General features: G+C 42.6%; 1 protein-coding gene across 1 annotated transcript in view; it reads right to left on the bottom strand.

The window, feature by feature from the left end:
- Nucleotides 1-3784: 3784 nt before the first annotated feature.
- The window catches only part of LOC147464631 (serine/threonine-protein phosphatase PP1 isozyme 2-like), a 37381-nt gene continuing 24103 nt past the window's right edge, over nucleotides 3785-17062 (bottom strand). The window contains exon 4 of the mRNA XM_086516123.1: nucleotides 3785-4191. Within this exon, the coding sequence (XP_086372249.1) occupies nucleotides 4177-4191 (15 nt within the window). The 3' untranslated portion in view covers nucleotides 3785-4176. The remainder of the gene's footprint in view (nucleotides 4192-17062) is intronic.

Below are 17062 nucleotides of genomic sequence, written 5' to 3'. Positions count from 1 at the left end.
GAGTATCAGTAATCGTCTCCAGTATGACAGACATAACAATGTTTTTTTTAAACGACCCATGACTAACAATATCAGAGGCCTTCTAAGTGTAAGCATAGGTTATTGCATTTGGAGAAAGAAAGAAAGAGATATTCCTTTTTCATTGGAACACTATTGATTTCTTCACAAGGCTGTTGATTTTGAGAAGGTATGTGGAGAGTAGGGAGCCATCAACAGTCATAGTGTTTGATGGTATCAAGGTGAGTCTACGCCCACTTGTGTAAAGTCAAGGCAGAGTAGGTATTCTAGTCATTGGCAAGCAAAACACTGGCAGGGAAAACATTACGCAAGGTCTGTATTCGATCACGAAGCCATTGTTTCTATCCCTATGACCATCATGCTCTCTATGAAACCTGTGATTAGCATGCTTAATCTGTAATCCCTTCTCTTCCTGTCTCTGCACTCATCGTCATATAGTCAACATATCCATTGTATTTGTTCTTGAGATAACTATATATTTTCTTGAGATCATCATGCTCTCTTTGAGTCCTTTGACCACCATTCGTGTGGCTATGACCCCTTCTATATTCATTCTCTGCATCAATGTCTTTTCGCCTTTCATACCTTTTCTCGTGTCGATCATGTCTATCGCGATCTGCATCATCATGTTGAAAGAAGAGGAAAACACAAAAGGAGTGGTGTTGGAAGAGAGGTTAGCAAAATTTAACGCCACAATCGACACGATGGCAAAAGTTGTAGAAGGGATGCCTTTCACCGAAACGTCCAACACTCTTTGGTCTAGAGCTACTACAGAATTAGATCCTCGAGGATATTCAAGGAATGAAGCACCCTTACAACAAGGCCTTGGGCATCAAATGCACATCAAAGGGACCACAAGACAACAAGGCCACATCAAGCAACAAATTGCATGGACAACTAATAAATAAAGCATAGCATAGTTTAAGTTGGTTAATTGCAGTTAAACGCAAGTGATCGTGGTAGGCCTTGTGAGCTATCTACCTCCCGTTCGAGTGAAGGTTAGAAGCTCACAAAAAAAAAAAATCAAAGAAAAATCCTGACGATGAGTGACAGGATAGGTGATATGTTTCCATGGCATTCATCAAGAACACTCTTGAATATGGGAGAGGTAGGAAGATTGGCTTCACTCAAAGATAGGTCCAAAGCTTCTTCTTCGCTTCTGATTCATGAACTAAATAAGGGACAGCCTCGGTATAACAACTGTAACTACCTCTCACATGGAAATCGATGGTAGCAGTTATAACACAAATATCAATAATATACTCAAACTTAGAGCTCTAAAGCATCCAAAACAAAAAAAATCAACTAGTTACAAATCATTTATTTTAAATCTTTGAATAAGTATAATTAATGATAGCTCATATTTTTACTTCTAGGATGTAAAATTTATCTATGTATTGTCTATCTAGACAAGCTTTTTGTTCGAAATATAGTTTCTCAAAATGCATTGATTGCTCAATATGCCCAACATGGCTATGGGAAGGAATCTATATGTTATTGATTGTATAATATGCCCAACATGGCTATGGCTCTCGTTTGTTTTAACTAGATGCAAAGGGATGGCCTTTCACAAATGATATCACCTATGCTTGCACCTTGAAGTGTGTGGTCGTACGCAAGATCTTCACGTGGGTGACAAAACTCAGAATCCATGTTGTGCTTGGGAAGGCTTCGGTTGATATGTATGTCAAATGTGGTGTCCTTACTAAAGCATATAAAGTTATTGATGAGTATTCCGTCCAAGTTACTCAAAGGGGAAGTTAGTTTGAGGGGAACACTAACTTGGAATGCTCAGAGGGGAACGCTCTCATCATTCTCACCTTGTCAAAGAAGAGACTAATCACAAGGTCAATCCCATATCTATCCTATGTTTGCTCACACCTCGTTTCCTTTACGTATAGGGGGGTACTTTGCTTGTTATTGATTCTCCTCAAAAGTTGTGACCACGAAGTCCTCGACATAGCAATACCTATCAGTCGTCTTCTCAATTTCCTAGCAATACTAGAGGGTTTAGAGTGTTTAATCAAGCAATCTCATTTACAACAAATAGAATTGATGATCAAATGTGCAATGATATCGTTTACATTGGTGGATATAGCTAATCTCTTTTTTATGATTTAACATTTGGAATTTACACCTCTTTTGTCAAATTGAATTGTAGTGAAATGCCCACCAACAACATTGACCAAAACGCAAAAAAAAACACCAAATTACAATAATTAAATTCAAGCTCATTATCTTCTTCTTGAATACCATGACTGTAGTAACAAATGGACTATGGAGCAAGGCATGGCTACTATTTCTTTAAAAATTTGGAGACAATCTACCAACTCTCAACCATACTTCCATATGGCACTCGTGTAGACCATGCATTTTCTTCAACTATATTTACTTAAAATTTTCTTGAGTACTAAAAGTTCGACTAGTGTTTTGCTTTTTCTTTCATAGCTCCTCTAAGGCAAGCTTTTTGCCCTCCTACGAAGTTGTTGAAGTGAAGATATTACGCATAAGGTTAGTGCTTTCCTCTTTATGGACGTAATGCATGTGCGCTTTGAAAAAAAAAGGCTGTGATTTCAACCATGTGTTTCATAAAATGTTCTACGTTTATTTTGATCTGTTATTTTTGTTTAGTAAACAATTATCAAGTAATTTATCCGTAGCATTTTCTTTACGCTTTAACTACAATTTACACCCATTTATGCATCGACCACTAACAAGGCCAACCCTGTTCATGTAGCCAGCATGAACAATCACCTCTAAAGTATGAGCTTATGGTGAGACAGATGGAGCGACCCGCCTTAGCTACTTCAATACTCCAGTAATCAAGCACAATGAGCATTTATTTGCCCAAATTACAAATTGCACATGCACCATTGTACCATCCAATGTTGAAACCGACACTGACAGCCTCGAGACATAACTTGCCTAACCTTTTGAGATGTTGGAAGCAACAATACCACACAACACAAAAATCTGTATACCAAGTTTCTAAATACTCTTAGAGATGCAGAGCAGACTCTGCCAAGCATTAAACAAGAAGGCATTTAAACCAAGATTTAAACCAATGCACCATGGCTTTGATCAGAGTATGCTTTTCCGTTAGAAGCGAGTAAAAATCAGAAACTTCGACCGATGTTCTCAAAGAGAAATTTGACTGCATAGGAAAGAGGTGGTTTGTCAAACTGCAGCTCATATTACAATCATGACAGCTTTTACAAATGAGCTCATTTCTGCCTATAGCTAGGACTTACAGAAACCAACTGAAGCCAAGAGGAGCCCAAATTCAACTTTAAAGAAAAATGCAAACATTGAATGGAGACAATCAATCCACCAAAAACCGTCTTCTGAAATACATGCAAAAAGCTGCATCAAGAACGCACAACTATGAAAGAGCAAAGATATTGATTCATTGAATAAAGAGACCCCAAATAAATATGAGCAGTTTACTCAAAAACGTTTATAAAAACAACGCACAAAGTGAGTCTGCACAATTTTGCACTCATCATATTATGTAACCCAACACGCATAAAGCGAAGGATGCGGGTGCTAGCTGGACATAAAATTCTGTGTCAAGTGCTTTATGAAAAGAACAACAATTGTTTAACAGAGATGGGCACATTCCATTATTGAGAAGAGCATATACGACATAAGCCCTCAACATATTGGCAAACCTTCATGCAATCAGTTTCTTTTAATAATAGATTTACTATCAAACAGTTCGCTTCACGAAGACAATATCAATGAACTTCAAAAAAAAGACCCTGCATACCTCGGAACACCAGCCAACACATTAAACGTTTAAAGCCCATCGTCAGTTCTTCCATGTTGCATGATTAAAGCATTGTTTTTTTAACAAACAAGGCACCACCCACACAGAATCTTCAAAGGTTGGTACAAAAATCAAATAAATGGATACTTGTTATACAATAGATCAAAAGCCACTGAGAGCCTGCTGCCTGCCAATACTTCAATCAAAATGATGGCCACCTTGCAAAAGCATCTAACAGCCAAAGTCTCCATGATACATAGACGGTTGTTTGTTGAAGCATTCAAGGCTGCTCCTTGTTTGCTTTAAAGGGAGCAAAGTCATTTTGGCGTCTACTCCAAATTCGAAAAGCTAAACATCCATCTTGTGTATTCTTTCAATCTTCTTCAAAACTACACCTTTCCACCCTAGAGCAGTGAGATTGCCTCAGCGCTCTCTCTCTCTCTCTCTCTCTCTCTCTCTCTCTCTCTCTCTCTCTCTCTAAAAAAATTAAAAAAGGCATAGCTGTATTCTATTACTTTGACCCCCCTTGTGCTGTCAGAAAAGGGGCCTACCCCAAAAACTGTTACAAAGGCATCCTTAGGCAATAACAAGGGCCAACCAAAAGAACTGAAAATACAGAAAAAAATGCCAAGGGAATAAATGTCCTAATCATAGTTGCATTCGAACTTGTTTGAAATGACTACCAGACGTTTGAAACAGTTTCAAAAAACTGGGGTTCAAAATTGGGTTTCAAACTTCAACCCTAAATGGGTTTTGAAAAAATTGGGTTTTGTTTGCAATGTTCATTGATTCACAATTCCTTCTAGTGCATAACGTCGTAATGTCATGAAAATGGTATTTGCTTGCAAATGCTCTATTTTAATAATAATTGGTTATTTGGACTTGAATGCTGCAAATTATTTTTAAAATACTCAAAAAATCAGGGTTGCATTTAACAAAGAAGTTTAGTGGACCCCATCTGAGGCTTATTAGCCACTCCCACCCTTAGTCAATCACACATCGGGCACGCTCCCATCTTCATCGCTGGTCTTAGGGGCCATTAAGCCATAAAGAATCACATGAAATGTAACCCAAGACCGCTTGGGCGTGTCAATCTCTAATCTGTGTTTTTGAAGAGTGCCAGGTAGCCCAGTAAAGAAGGGCTTGTCACCCATTGTCACAAACAGAAGCGCATAATAATATGTCACATGTGCAACGGAAGGGTTTAAGGATTTTGCTCAGATCTGGTACTTCGCACATACACAAGGTTACTTTACTTTACTTGAGAGAACTAAACTGAGCACAATGAAGAGAGAGGCAAACAGAGAGAAAAGAGAGACAACACCACATGCCACGTCCCAATGTCACATGCACATGGCTTTGTGTGCCACATGGACATGCTTCATCAGGGTTTCTCTGCCAAGGTCATAGACACATTAGTCCGATGCGTTCGTTTGGCTTGTCCCAGATTCACTCTTTGAATTCTCTATCAAGTATTTGCATCTAAAGTCATCTGCATGATGTTAGGACAATTGTGTGAGGCCTTGGAGTCTAGACTGACTTGATTGAGTTTTGCAAGAACCGAGCGAGAGGCCTAAAACCTAGACGAAGAAGAAACACAAGAAAACCAACTTAAAAAAGTCATGTCGAGTGGCCTAAAGTATCTAGGGATTAGGGATTAAAAAACTTAACCCCTCCCAACTTATGGAGCATTGAAAAGGGGCCTTAAACCCAAATAACCAAAGCTTGACCTCTAGACATGACTTCTGTAAATCGCATTGCCCTGCCGCGTAGCACTACTGTACGGATTTCCACGTTTTGCATTGTTGGCGCTGCTGTACGGACTTTCGCTTTTTTGCACTCGCCACATTTGGCATCTTTCACGTGAGCTTTTAGGGACCATATGTTTTTAGAACCAAGTGCTTTTAGGCTTAATGCTTTTGGGCTTCTACTTCTGGCAACCCATGTACTCTTTATAAGTGTCCCTAGGGCCATTCTTTTGAGCATCTAGATGCAAAGCTCGCAGACCTAAACCCAACGGGAGTTGTACTCTTGAATATCAATAATAAAGAAAGACGCCAGTTTTTGGGGCCACCGTGTCTTGGCTCGAAACTCCGTCGTGCCATGTCGTCGTCTCTCTCTTTTATTCAAGTGTTTTGAAGTACTCAAGTGTTGCCAAGTGTGTAGATTGCGTCGATCACTCGACGGAAGTGATTACAAGGAGTGTCTAGAATCCTAGGAGGATTAGTACCGGCAATTTTGTGAACCGGTTTACAAGACCTGCACATCCAGACGAGTCCATTAGATTAGGATTTCCAGTTTTGAAACCCTCTAGCATAAATGGTTTGTACAAGCGTTTTGACGGATGTTATTACACTAGCTCGACATCTGGCATGACATGCATATGGTTTAGGTTAGAGGAATCCAACAAGCCATTCCTTGCGTCAACCAGATTCCCGGGTGAAGAGATGTGCGACACTCACCCAAAAACTTAGCCTAATTCAAGTATATTAAAAAATTATTTTCATGATTTATTTGTGAAGCTTTATCTTCAACTTTGGTCCTACCTAAGCCTTAAAAGTTCTTAACCACTAACTTGGTCTATAAAGGCAGCAAAGGACCTAGCGTTCTGCATCACATAAGCCAACGCCAGGTGAAGCCATAGTGTTTCTGCATCTCCCTGCCCAACGTTTTGCTTCCTCATTGCAGATCAGCCCTAGCGCTACCATTGTCGACGAATCAGCCCAGCGTTTTCAGATTTCAGCCCTTTCCCTCACCGAAACCAGCCCGGATTTGCTAGCGCTAGCCTCTCCGTTACAGCCTGGACCTTCGGCAGCCCATTGAGCCTGACCTAACACTCCATCTCACGACTTGAAAAAGGGGGGGAAACCCTAAATAAATGAGAGGAAAGGGGGGTGCAAGTCATGTGGCACACCCAGACAGTAGGGCAAAAATGCATAGGGCCTGGAGGAGACAACATGACCATGGAACCAAGAAAAAACCCAAGGGTAAACACACCTAAACACAACCTGACATGAGAAGACAACCTTACATTGGCTGGGCACAACCACAAAACAGCCCTCACTCCCTAACACCTATCCTTGAGAGAAATTTGAACCAACTAGACGAATCTAGAGTGATGATTGAACTCTAACATCCCCTCTCAGCTCCTTAAAGGAAGACAAATCAAGAAGTTAAAGTGAGCAATCTGCAACTATAAAGACAATGTTTCGCGGACGAGGATATCTACAACAAACTCCGCATTAGAAAAGTATCTTGCAATACATACGATCCAATTGCTACCCCCGAAAAACATCCAAGAAGTAAAATATTGTCCTGAAAATAAATCCAACTCTTTCAAGAATCCCCTCAACCAGCATTGCAGAAAGTAATGTTGTTGACTACTCCAAGAGAATGCATCGAAATTGAGGGTAAAGGCATCTGGATTATTTCCCAAAACCTGCACCTTCGATCACAAACCACATGCCAAAATCTCCAAGCTGCTGCTACAATAAGTCCAAAGAATGGGACAACCAAAGCTATTGAGAAATCAATTGTTCAATGACAAAGAACCAAATAACTGCACCAACCACCAAATACAATGATGAACTGCTACCTGTATATGCAGGAACTTCATTGGAATTGAGAGTGAACCTGCTATTGATCTTCATCTGTTTGGAACAAATCCCCAGACAATACCACCCCTCTCTCAAAGTGAATCGGGAATACACATCCAGCAAAAAGGCACACACATCAATACTGAGACTGCAACTAACACGCCAAGATGTAGAGACCCTGCACCCAAGATTTGCAAGAGAAGGACAAGGTGCTATAGAAGCCGCCAAACAGACCGTCAATCTTGTCCATTGCACATGGAACCACAAGACCTGAAAGAAAGTAGTCTACACAAATTGACTCCCAAGCTAGCTCCACATTCCCTAGATAATTATCACATCTCTCCAACAGTCTCTACTTGTGTATGGGATCACTCGAGGTAGTAGGTGTACCTAAAAGAAAAATATACATGTGGAACTTAGAACAAAAACTGGGAGAACCAAGAAGACAGTCTCCCCACTATGAAGAATGCTCGAGCTTATAACTAATTCCCAATCTAAAAAGGCCCACTATCCACCTATACAAAGCAACATATTAGTCCAAGGATAAGGGAAGTAGATGTGTCTTGGATCATGGATGATACAGTCTCCGGGTGCCAATATGGAAGACAAAACATAGGAACTACTGCTCATATGCACTGGGAAGAGCAGTCGCCACACCACAAATCCGTAAGACGAAGCAACCACCGAGATGGCTAAAGAAAACATCCGCCAAGGTACTAACTACAATGTGGGCTAAAGCACACAAAGCCCCAAGAAATGGGCAAGGAAACAAAGGACTGTAAGACATCGTGCATGGTGCTTCATTAAATGGAGCACCAGAAGTCAACTAAAGATAGAAACGTGCAAGCCACCTCTAACAGAGTAGTACTCTCAAAAGTACACTCTGAGGTTATAACTGACTCAATCCCACATCGGAATAGAGCAAACTGTCACGTGCACATCTTACCTTATGTGCATGTGGACAAGCTACAACTTGTACTTCTAGGGTTTATGTTAGCCTAGGAAGTGTTCCAGCACACCCTTGTGGGACTGTACAAAGGACGTGCATGTCCAAGCACTTTAGAGTAGCTGCATACCATTTGATTGCACATGAGCACAACCAATGTCCGCTTGGTGTAGGCATTGGGGAGTGTTCTCATACAGTTGCATTAGTACCCAGCCTAGGTATTTATCTCCATGTGAATCACTTCTTATTAATAGTTCATCAACTTATTAATAAGTGACATTTTTGCATCATTTTTAGAATCGTGGGAGTTTTAAGTTGGATTGCCCCGACCCAGCTTTTATCCCATATATAATGATCTAGGGGGGACTTCTCAAGCATAAGTCAGTACCCTCAATACAAAAATAAATTACCACAATACCTCAGTCTATTTGGCATTTTTGCACCAGATCAGCCCATCAACATCAGCGTTTTCAGTTTTCAGCCATAGCCTCACAGCACCGTCCCAGATCCATCCATTAGCGTTAGCATTTTTAGATTTTCGCACCAGATCGGCCAGGTGTTTTCAGTTTTCAGCCCATGCCACGATCGGCGATAGCAGATCAGCCCATAACCTCGTCACCATTGCAGATCGCAGCCAAAATCCCTTTTTTGCATTTCAGCCCTTAGCCTCACAAATCCAAGCATCTACAGAGAGATCCCATCAACATCTCCGCATCTAGGACAAGTGTATCAGCATTTGTTCAATCTAAAGCAAATACCTCTCTAGCAACAGAGAGGGGGGCCCTTGAAGGGGGATTTGGGACCCCATCTAGTGTCTTTGTGAGAGAGTCAAATGCATGATGTCCACAGCTAATCCCCCACAGGAGTTTTGGGGGGAGTCTCTTAAAACTGCAATTCATGTATACAATCGCTCTCCGAATCGTGCTTTGAAGAATGTCATTCCAGAAGAGGTTTGGTCTGGCAAACCTCCTTCATATGACCATTTGCGTGTCTTTGGTTGTGAGGCCTTTGTGCATGTACCTGTAGAACTGCGGACCAAACTTGACATGAAATCCATCAAGGGCATCTTCATGGGATATGGAGATGAGGGAGAGATGGGTTATAGAATTTGGTTGCCTCAGAAGATAGAGATTGTACTCAACCGAGATGTAGTGTTTAATGAGGTAAAGTTGTTGAACAATGCTACACAATGTGATCTTGACAAGAAGAAGGTCAAATTTCAGCATGTACAGCCAGCCATAAATCAACCATTAACTGAGGATTTTGTTCCTAACGGTGTTGAAAATGAGCAGCAACCCATTGTGCTACTGTCAGAAGATCATGGACAACCAATGGATGCACACGATGGGGTGGGACATGATGACGAACATGCTGAAAACAGATTACAGCAGCAAGGAAATGCTGAAAATCAGGCACCTAATGATGGTGTGGTCATTCCCGAGGATGTAGGCCCATTGCCACAAAACATGGACCATTGGGTAAGAAGATCTACACTTGTCAGAAGGCAACCACAGAGGTTTCAACCGTCTTTGGTTTGCATTTTGTTGACAGATGAAAATGACCATATAAAGAGGCACAATCATTTGAGAACAAGAGTAAGTGAGAGCTTGCTATGCAAAACAAGATAAATTCTCTGTATGCAAATGATACATAGGAGCTTGTACCTTTGCCTAAGGGAAGGAAAGCTATCTCTATCAAATGGGTTTACAAAGTGAAATGTATTAACGGGAAGCCCAAGTACAAAGCACGGTCGGTTGCCAAGGGTTACAAACAGAAGGAAGGTATAGACTTCCAAGAAGTCTTCTCACCAGTGTGAAGATGACTACCCTCCGTGTATTGTTTGCTCTCACTGCTCTCCTTGATTTAGAGATGTATCAAATGGATGTAAATACTGCTTTTCTTCATGGTGACTTGGATGGGGAGTTGTACATGGAACAGCCGGAAGGTTTTGTCATTCCAGGAAAAGAGCATTTGGTATGCAGACTAAAACTCAGCTTGTATGGGCTAAAACGAGCCCCAGGACAGTGGCACAAAAAGTTTCACACCTTTATGCTCATGTAAACGAAAATGGTTGATGATGGAAGCCTCATTGTGCTAGTCTTATATGTGGATGATATGTTGATTATAGGCAAGCATAAGAGTATTGTTAATGCTCTTAAAAAGCAGCTAAATTAAGCCTTCTCAATGAAAGATTTGGGAACAATTGAACACATTTTGGGCATGCGGATTAGAAGAGATAGAGAGAGACGCTTGTTAATGTCACAACACGGGCACCACGTGCCAATAGAAAAGAACAAACTAAACAGACTTTTAGCACTTCAATAACAAATGAACTGAGAAATAGAGAGACGACACGCGACACGGGGTGGCCGAATTCCACCCCAGAGAGTATTTCTTTATATTGCATCAACACAGTACAAGCTAGTACTCCAGACTTTACACCTTCTCCAAGAAGCATGCCAGAGAATGAGTCCATGGTCTCATATTTGAAGGCCCTAGGCCCCAAAAGCAGTTTACATGAAAAGCCTTCAAACTCAAAAGCTTCTGGTCCAAAGGCAATGCCAAAAAGCTGCCAACGTAAATCACGAAATTCCGTACAACCGCCACGTCAACCGACGAAGCATGCTAGAGAATGAGCTTGTCACAAACTGGTGACGTGGCTGCCCATGTGTACACACACTAGCATGGACAAGCCAGGCCATGCAGTCTAGCAGAAAGAAGGCATCGGAATCTGCACAGCATGCTGAACTGGCACTACCGTACGGAATCCCACGATTTACGGCGGATTTTTCGGGCTGCTGACGTGGCAGATTTTTGGGTCCTGCTTTTTATTCTACGCAATGAATTGAGAGAGAGAGAGAGAGAGAGAGAGAGAGAGAGAGAGAGAGAGAGAGAGAGAGAGCTTTACTTTTTAAAGCTTTGCTTTATTGGCTCAAGAGAGCTTGTGAGAAAGAGAGAGAGAACAAGCTTTTGATTTCCAGCTTTGGGCCTCTACTTTTAGCATCCCTTGTAAAACCTTTAAATATGTGGGTAGGCCTCTCACAACTCAAAGCATCTAGACGCAGACTCTCAGAGTGAGCACCTGCCTACACTCTTGTACTTTGAACACAGATTAATACAAAAAGAAATACCGAAAGCGGCGCCAATCTTTGGAGCCAATATCTCTAGGCACGGAACTCGGTTGGGCCAGGGTCGAATTAATCGTGAATTGTGAACTGTTTTGAAGTGATTGTTTGTGGTGTCGCGGTAGATTCTCGACTTGGAGTGTCCAAGTCAGTTACAGTGATATAAGAGCACGGCCGATTTCTCCTCTACGGGAAATCGGATCCCTTTTTCTTTCCGCGGCACTTATGGCTTCAGGCAGAGATCAGTCGACTTCCTTTTTTACTTTTTACTTTTTACTTTTTTGGGCTAGAGCCGGCAAATTACCTTGCGGACTTGCCGACAAGGGGAAAAGCGCCTCCATGCCGTATCATGGCATGAAAAGACTTTTTACTCCCCCGAGGGGGAAACTTGCTTCCATTCCCCTATATCCGGAGATGCGAGAAGAGACCACAACGAAGATTCACGCGAGGAGTATGGCCCGCCTCGGCCTACTCAGGCGGAGCTCGAAGAGATAGAGCGTCGATGATTGATCGGCGATGCGACAAAGATGATGCTCAATTTTGCGAAGGACCCAAAATTTGCAAAATATATGAGCGAGACCTCTTTGGATGAGGTGCACTCACACTGGTGGCGGACCACAGAACCACCCCTTAAACCGGCTCTCAAGAAACCTCCTACTCCCAGGATGTACACAGAGCAAGAATTAGAAGAGGTGGTTGATGCACGAATTGCTCAGCTTTTTGACGTGAATGTCATGTGACACATCCCAACCCCCTGTGTCCGTGGACAAGCTACACCACAGCAGGGTTCAGTCAGTCCAGACAGTTTAGATTAGCAATGATCTGGCACTTTTGTGAGTCTATTCGTAGACCGTGCATGCCCAATCACTTAGCATAGATGCATATCCTCCAGTTGCACACAGCATGATCATCAGTATTCCCTTCAGAATCCATCAGATTCAGTCAGGGGAATTTTCCAGTGCATTTAGCCTATTTTCCTATTTTTGGTTATTTTCACTTATTATTTTTTAATGACTTTCCAACAAAAGTAGGTAGGGCAATTTTGCTATGTTAATATATAAGCAACCCAAAGTTAGCACTTTCTGGCAGAAGAGGCAGCAGGAGCTTCCCGCTCAGCAGGCAACTTCTCAACAGTACCCCCCCCCCCCCCCTCCGCACCCCTAGCGTTTTCAAGCATTAGATCAAGCATCACCCTCTCCCCACCTTGGGCATTTTCTCCCACAGCAACCCATCGCCAGCAAGTGTCATCCATTGGCGTTTTTCCCACGACCAACAAACCTCAGCAATAGCGTTTTTGACTCGGAGACTTCAGCAAATGCAGGAATTTACTAACGCTAGTAAAGACCTGTCATTTCAGCGATTTTCAGCTTGGGAATTACTGCCATATCCAGCGTTTTTTCAGCCTTCAGCAAAAGCAGCAAAACACAGCCAGAAAGAGACTTATCATCAGCGTTTTTGTCTTCAACATGACACCCGAAACACCCATCATATTCAGCCATAAGGACAGCAGTAAAACAATCAATTTCAGCCCCGAAACAGCCATGAAATTCAGCAAATAGAAGATCCCAGATTTCAGCCCTAAGTCGTCGTCGTCATCGGCATAGTCCAAGTTGCATCAATCCATTGCATACGCATTGTACACCTTTGTGCGATCAAAGTAGACCACTCTCGCCGACGAGAGTGGGGCCTTCAGAGGAGGGTTTTACAACCTCTCAGGTGTCGTATCTCTTCTCTCTCCTTCTCTCAATCTCATACACTTGCACGCACAATATCCACTAACTTTGTTCGTGATCATAGCACTCTCCATAAAGACGGAAGGCTCTCTCCTTCCCTAAGAACTATAAGGAACCTTGAGCAAATATAGATCACTAATCTTGAGAAAATACAACATTCATTCCGATGCACCTTACAGCGCAAAACAAAGCTAAAAAGCACGGCAAAAAGCAGAAGAAAGGCGCTGACTTCCCGGATTATTTGGGTCATCAGTCTACATTTGAATTGGCAAGAAAGCAGAAGAAGCATGTTCGATTTGAAGGAGTACCCAGTTCTTCTTCTTACAGTTCTTCTAGCTCATCTAACTCAAGCGAAGAAGACAGAAAAGGTAAAAAGCGAAGCAAAAAGCAAAGCTTTAATAAGGGCAAGAAAAAGGCAAAGAAGCCTAAATCTCGCCCCGTGGTTGACAGTTCTACAGAGGACTCGTCTTCAGATAGTTCGGACTCTGATGACAACATCTTTTGCAAAGAAGAAGAATTTTTATAAAGCCAACCAGTATGACTTTCTGGAAGATAAAAGCAAGAAAGTCCAAGAGTTTAAGGAAAGTGGGCAGTCAATTATATTTGACACGTTTTCTGGTTATAGAGATGCTTCGAAAACTTTGTCTTTTATACAGCAGTTTGACACAGCTTTCTCAAGAGGGCGTTACTCAAAGCACTCTAAGATTCGGAGGGCTGCCTCTTACTTTAAGGGAATGCTCGAACTTGGTGGTCCACGCTTCTCTTACACAAGAGAGCGCCAATTAAAAGGCTGAAATTCAAAAGGCTTTTTATTTCTTCTCGGTTGACTTGAAAGTATGAATGCGACAAACGAACTGCTTGGAACCATCTTCGGATGACCAAGAAGGATACAGTGGTCACTTATTGAGAGAGATTCTACAACTCTTTTCTATCCGCCTCTTCATTTAAGAAGAACTCGTTCAAGGAACAGATTGAGCGGTTTACCTTGGGTCTTCCCACAAAGATCCGAGATCAATGCTTAGAACAAAAGTCAGCTCCCATTCAGGGTTGATGAGTCATGCGAAACAGGGTTTTGCCGTTCACTCTGGCAATCTGACCTACCCCACAGATGAGATCATGACGCAAAGAGCCAAACAAACTTCGAAAAATGAAAGTAGAAAGAGAAAGAGCAACCCAGAACAGAAAGAAAAGGATGCACAACCCAAACTTACTCCTCAAGAGAGGGCTCGCTACATAAAGGAGGGGAAGTGCTTTGGATGCAAGAAAACTAAGCATATCTCCGCGGAGTGCCCTAAAAAGGCACAGAAAGAACAGAACGACAAGGACGACGAGAGGCCTGAGAGTTGGAGTGCAACTGAGGACCGTGGAAGAAAAGCCAAGATGAAAACAAGACTGGTTCCAGATTGCGGGGGTACTGATCCCAACACGATGGACAAGATTAAAAAACTTTGTCGAGCTTGGGGCAAAGTAAAAGACCAAGTGGAGGAGCCAAGGCCAAATTCATTTCACCGGAATTGGCGGCGCGGCTCGGGATCACTCCCGATCGGATGGGACCACTTGCAGAGGCAGTTCAAGCGGCACCCGGCAGGGACGAGCCATTAAACCCGTCATTGGAAAACTTCGGTTGCATTGTCAGGGGTATTTGGGACATGAGGACTTTTACATAATGCCTTTGGAAGGTTGTGATGTCCTCTTGGGAATTCCCTGGTACCACAAGAACAACGCCGTGGTCAACCATCAGGCGAGGAAAGTAACATTGACCACAGAGAAGGGCAGAACCATTGTACTCGATGTAAAACTTAAGGACGAGTTTGTCCCTATTGTATCGGCTTCGACCATTTCTAAATTAATGAAATCCAGTCTGTTTGTTTACTCGATCTTTTTGAAAGAGTTGAGTGATGAGGATAGGACAAATATGTCTGAACTTGATAAAGAACGCCAAGATTTTCTCCACTCTCATGCCGATTGCTTCTCAGAGGCCTGCCAGGCGAGTTACCACCCGCTCGTCCTAAAGATCATACCATTGATCTGATACCTGGACGCACACCACCGAACCGGCCACCTTATCGTGTGAGCCGAGCCCAGAATGAAGAGATTATGAACCAAGTACAAGACCTCTTGGAAAAGGGTCTTGTCCAGCCTAGTACTTCACCGTACTGCTCTCCAATGTTGTTGGTTTTGAAGAAAGACGGATCTTAAAGAATGTGCATCGATTATAGAGCTCTCAACAAAATCACCATCAAGAACAAATTTCCGATTCCTAGAATCGATGATATACTTGACCGACTTCAGGGATCCTCGTGCTTTAGCAGGATCGACTTGAAAAGTGGATATCATCGTATCCGAATCGGGCCGGGAGACGTCTACAAGATAGCCTTTCGGATGACTTTTGGGTTATTTGAGTTTTTGGTGATGCCTTTTGGCTTAACCAATGCTCTTGCGACATTTAACCGGATGATGGACAGGATTTTTAGAGAGTACAAACTACTCGTTGACACTTTCTTTGACGACATCATTGTTTTCTCCAAGGAATGAGGCAGAGCATAGAGATCATCTGCTTCAAGTCTTTCACGCATTACGAGATCACAAGTTGGTGATTAATGCGCAGAAAAGTGAATTTTTCCTACCAAAGATACACTTTTTGGGACACATTAACTCGGCAGCACGAGTGCAGATGGATCCGGCCAAGATAGAGACTATCCGTGATTGGCCCGATTTAAAGAATGTCCATTAAGTTAGAAGCTTCTTAGGATTGTGTGTTCGTACTACAGGCGGTTCATTAGAAAGTTTGCAGAGGTTGCTTCCCCTTTGCATGTTTTGACACAGAAAGGAGTCCCTTTCTCGTGGGGACCCACAGAGGTGACTGCCTTTCCGACTTTGGAAAAAAAATTGACAACGGGACCAGTTTTGACTTTGCCGAACTTGCAAAAGTCATTTGGAGTATATTGCGATGCTTGTGGTCATAGTCTGGGTGCGGTCTTAATGCAAGAAGGCCATGTCATTGCCTACAAGAGCCGATTGTTCTCAAGGCCGGAATTGAGAGCACAAATTTATGAGAAAGAGCTTTTGGTGGTTATCCATGCTCTTACTCAGTGGCGGCACTACCTACTCGGAGCGGATTTTACCGTCTTCACAGACCATCAGAGTTTACGCTACTTCTTGTCACAGAAGCAGCTATCAAAAAAGCAGATGCGGTGGGCGAACATCTTGTCACAGTTTCACTTCCAGATTGTCCATGTGCAGGGACAAAAGAATTTGGTGGCAGATGCTTTGTCTCGAAAGCCGTTAGTTTTGGCTATTTCCGCGATACATCATAGGAGCTTCGAGGATATGGTCGATCAGTATGCTACAGATACAGATTTTGCAGACGTTTTCACACGGATACGGGATGGGGAAACAGTATCGGAATATTCCATTCGAGATGACTACTTGATGAGGAAAACCATGTTGTGCGTTACACGGTTGTTGAGGGAAAAGGTTATGACTGAATACCAATGTCCGTCTTTTATGGGTCAATGCGGCATTGCTACCACCTTGAAAGGAGTAGAGAGATACTTCTTTTGGCCGAGACTCAAGAAGGATGGTATGCCAGAAGGTCAAGTTTGACACGCATAAAGCACAGGGATTGTTACAGCCTTTGCCCATACCCACCCGACCTTGGGAAAGTATTGCAATGCACTTCATTTTTTATCTCCCGAGAACACAGAGTGGTCACGGTGGTATCTGCACTGTTATTGACAGATTTAGCAAGCACGCTCATTTTAAGAAAACAGTCAAGCCGGATCACTTAGCAAGAATCTTTGTGGCCCAGATCTTGAGATTACATGGCATGCCCGAGACGATTGTCTCCAACAGGGACCCCAAATTTACGAGTT

Source organism: Adiantum capillus-veneris, chromosome 1, assembly GCF_014529385.1.
Source record: "Adiantum capillus-veneris isolate H3 chromosome 1, ASM1452938v2, whole genome shotgun sequence".
Taxonomy (NCBI): Eukaryota; Viridiplantae; Streptophyta; class Polypodiopsida; order Polypodiales; family Pteridaceae; genus Adiantum; species Adiantum capillus-veneris.
The sequence above is the reverse complement of the archived record's forward strand: the minus strand, read 5'-3'. Positions and strand labels throughout refer to the sequence as shown.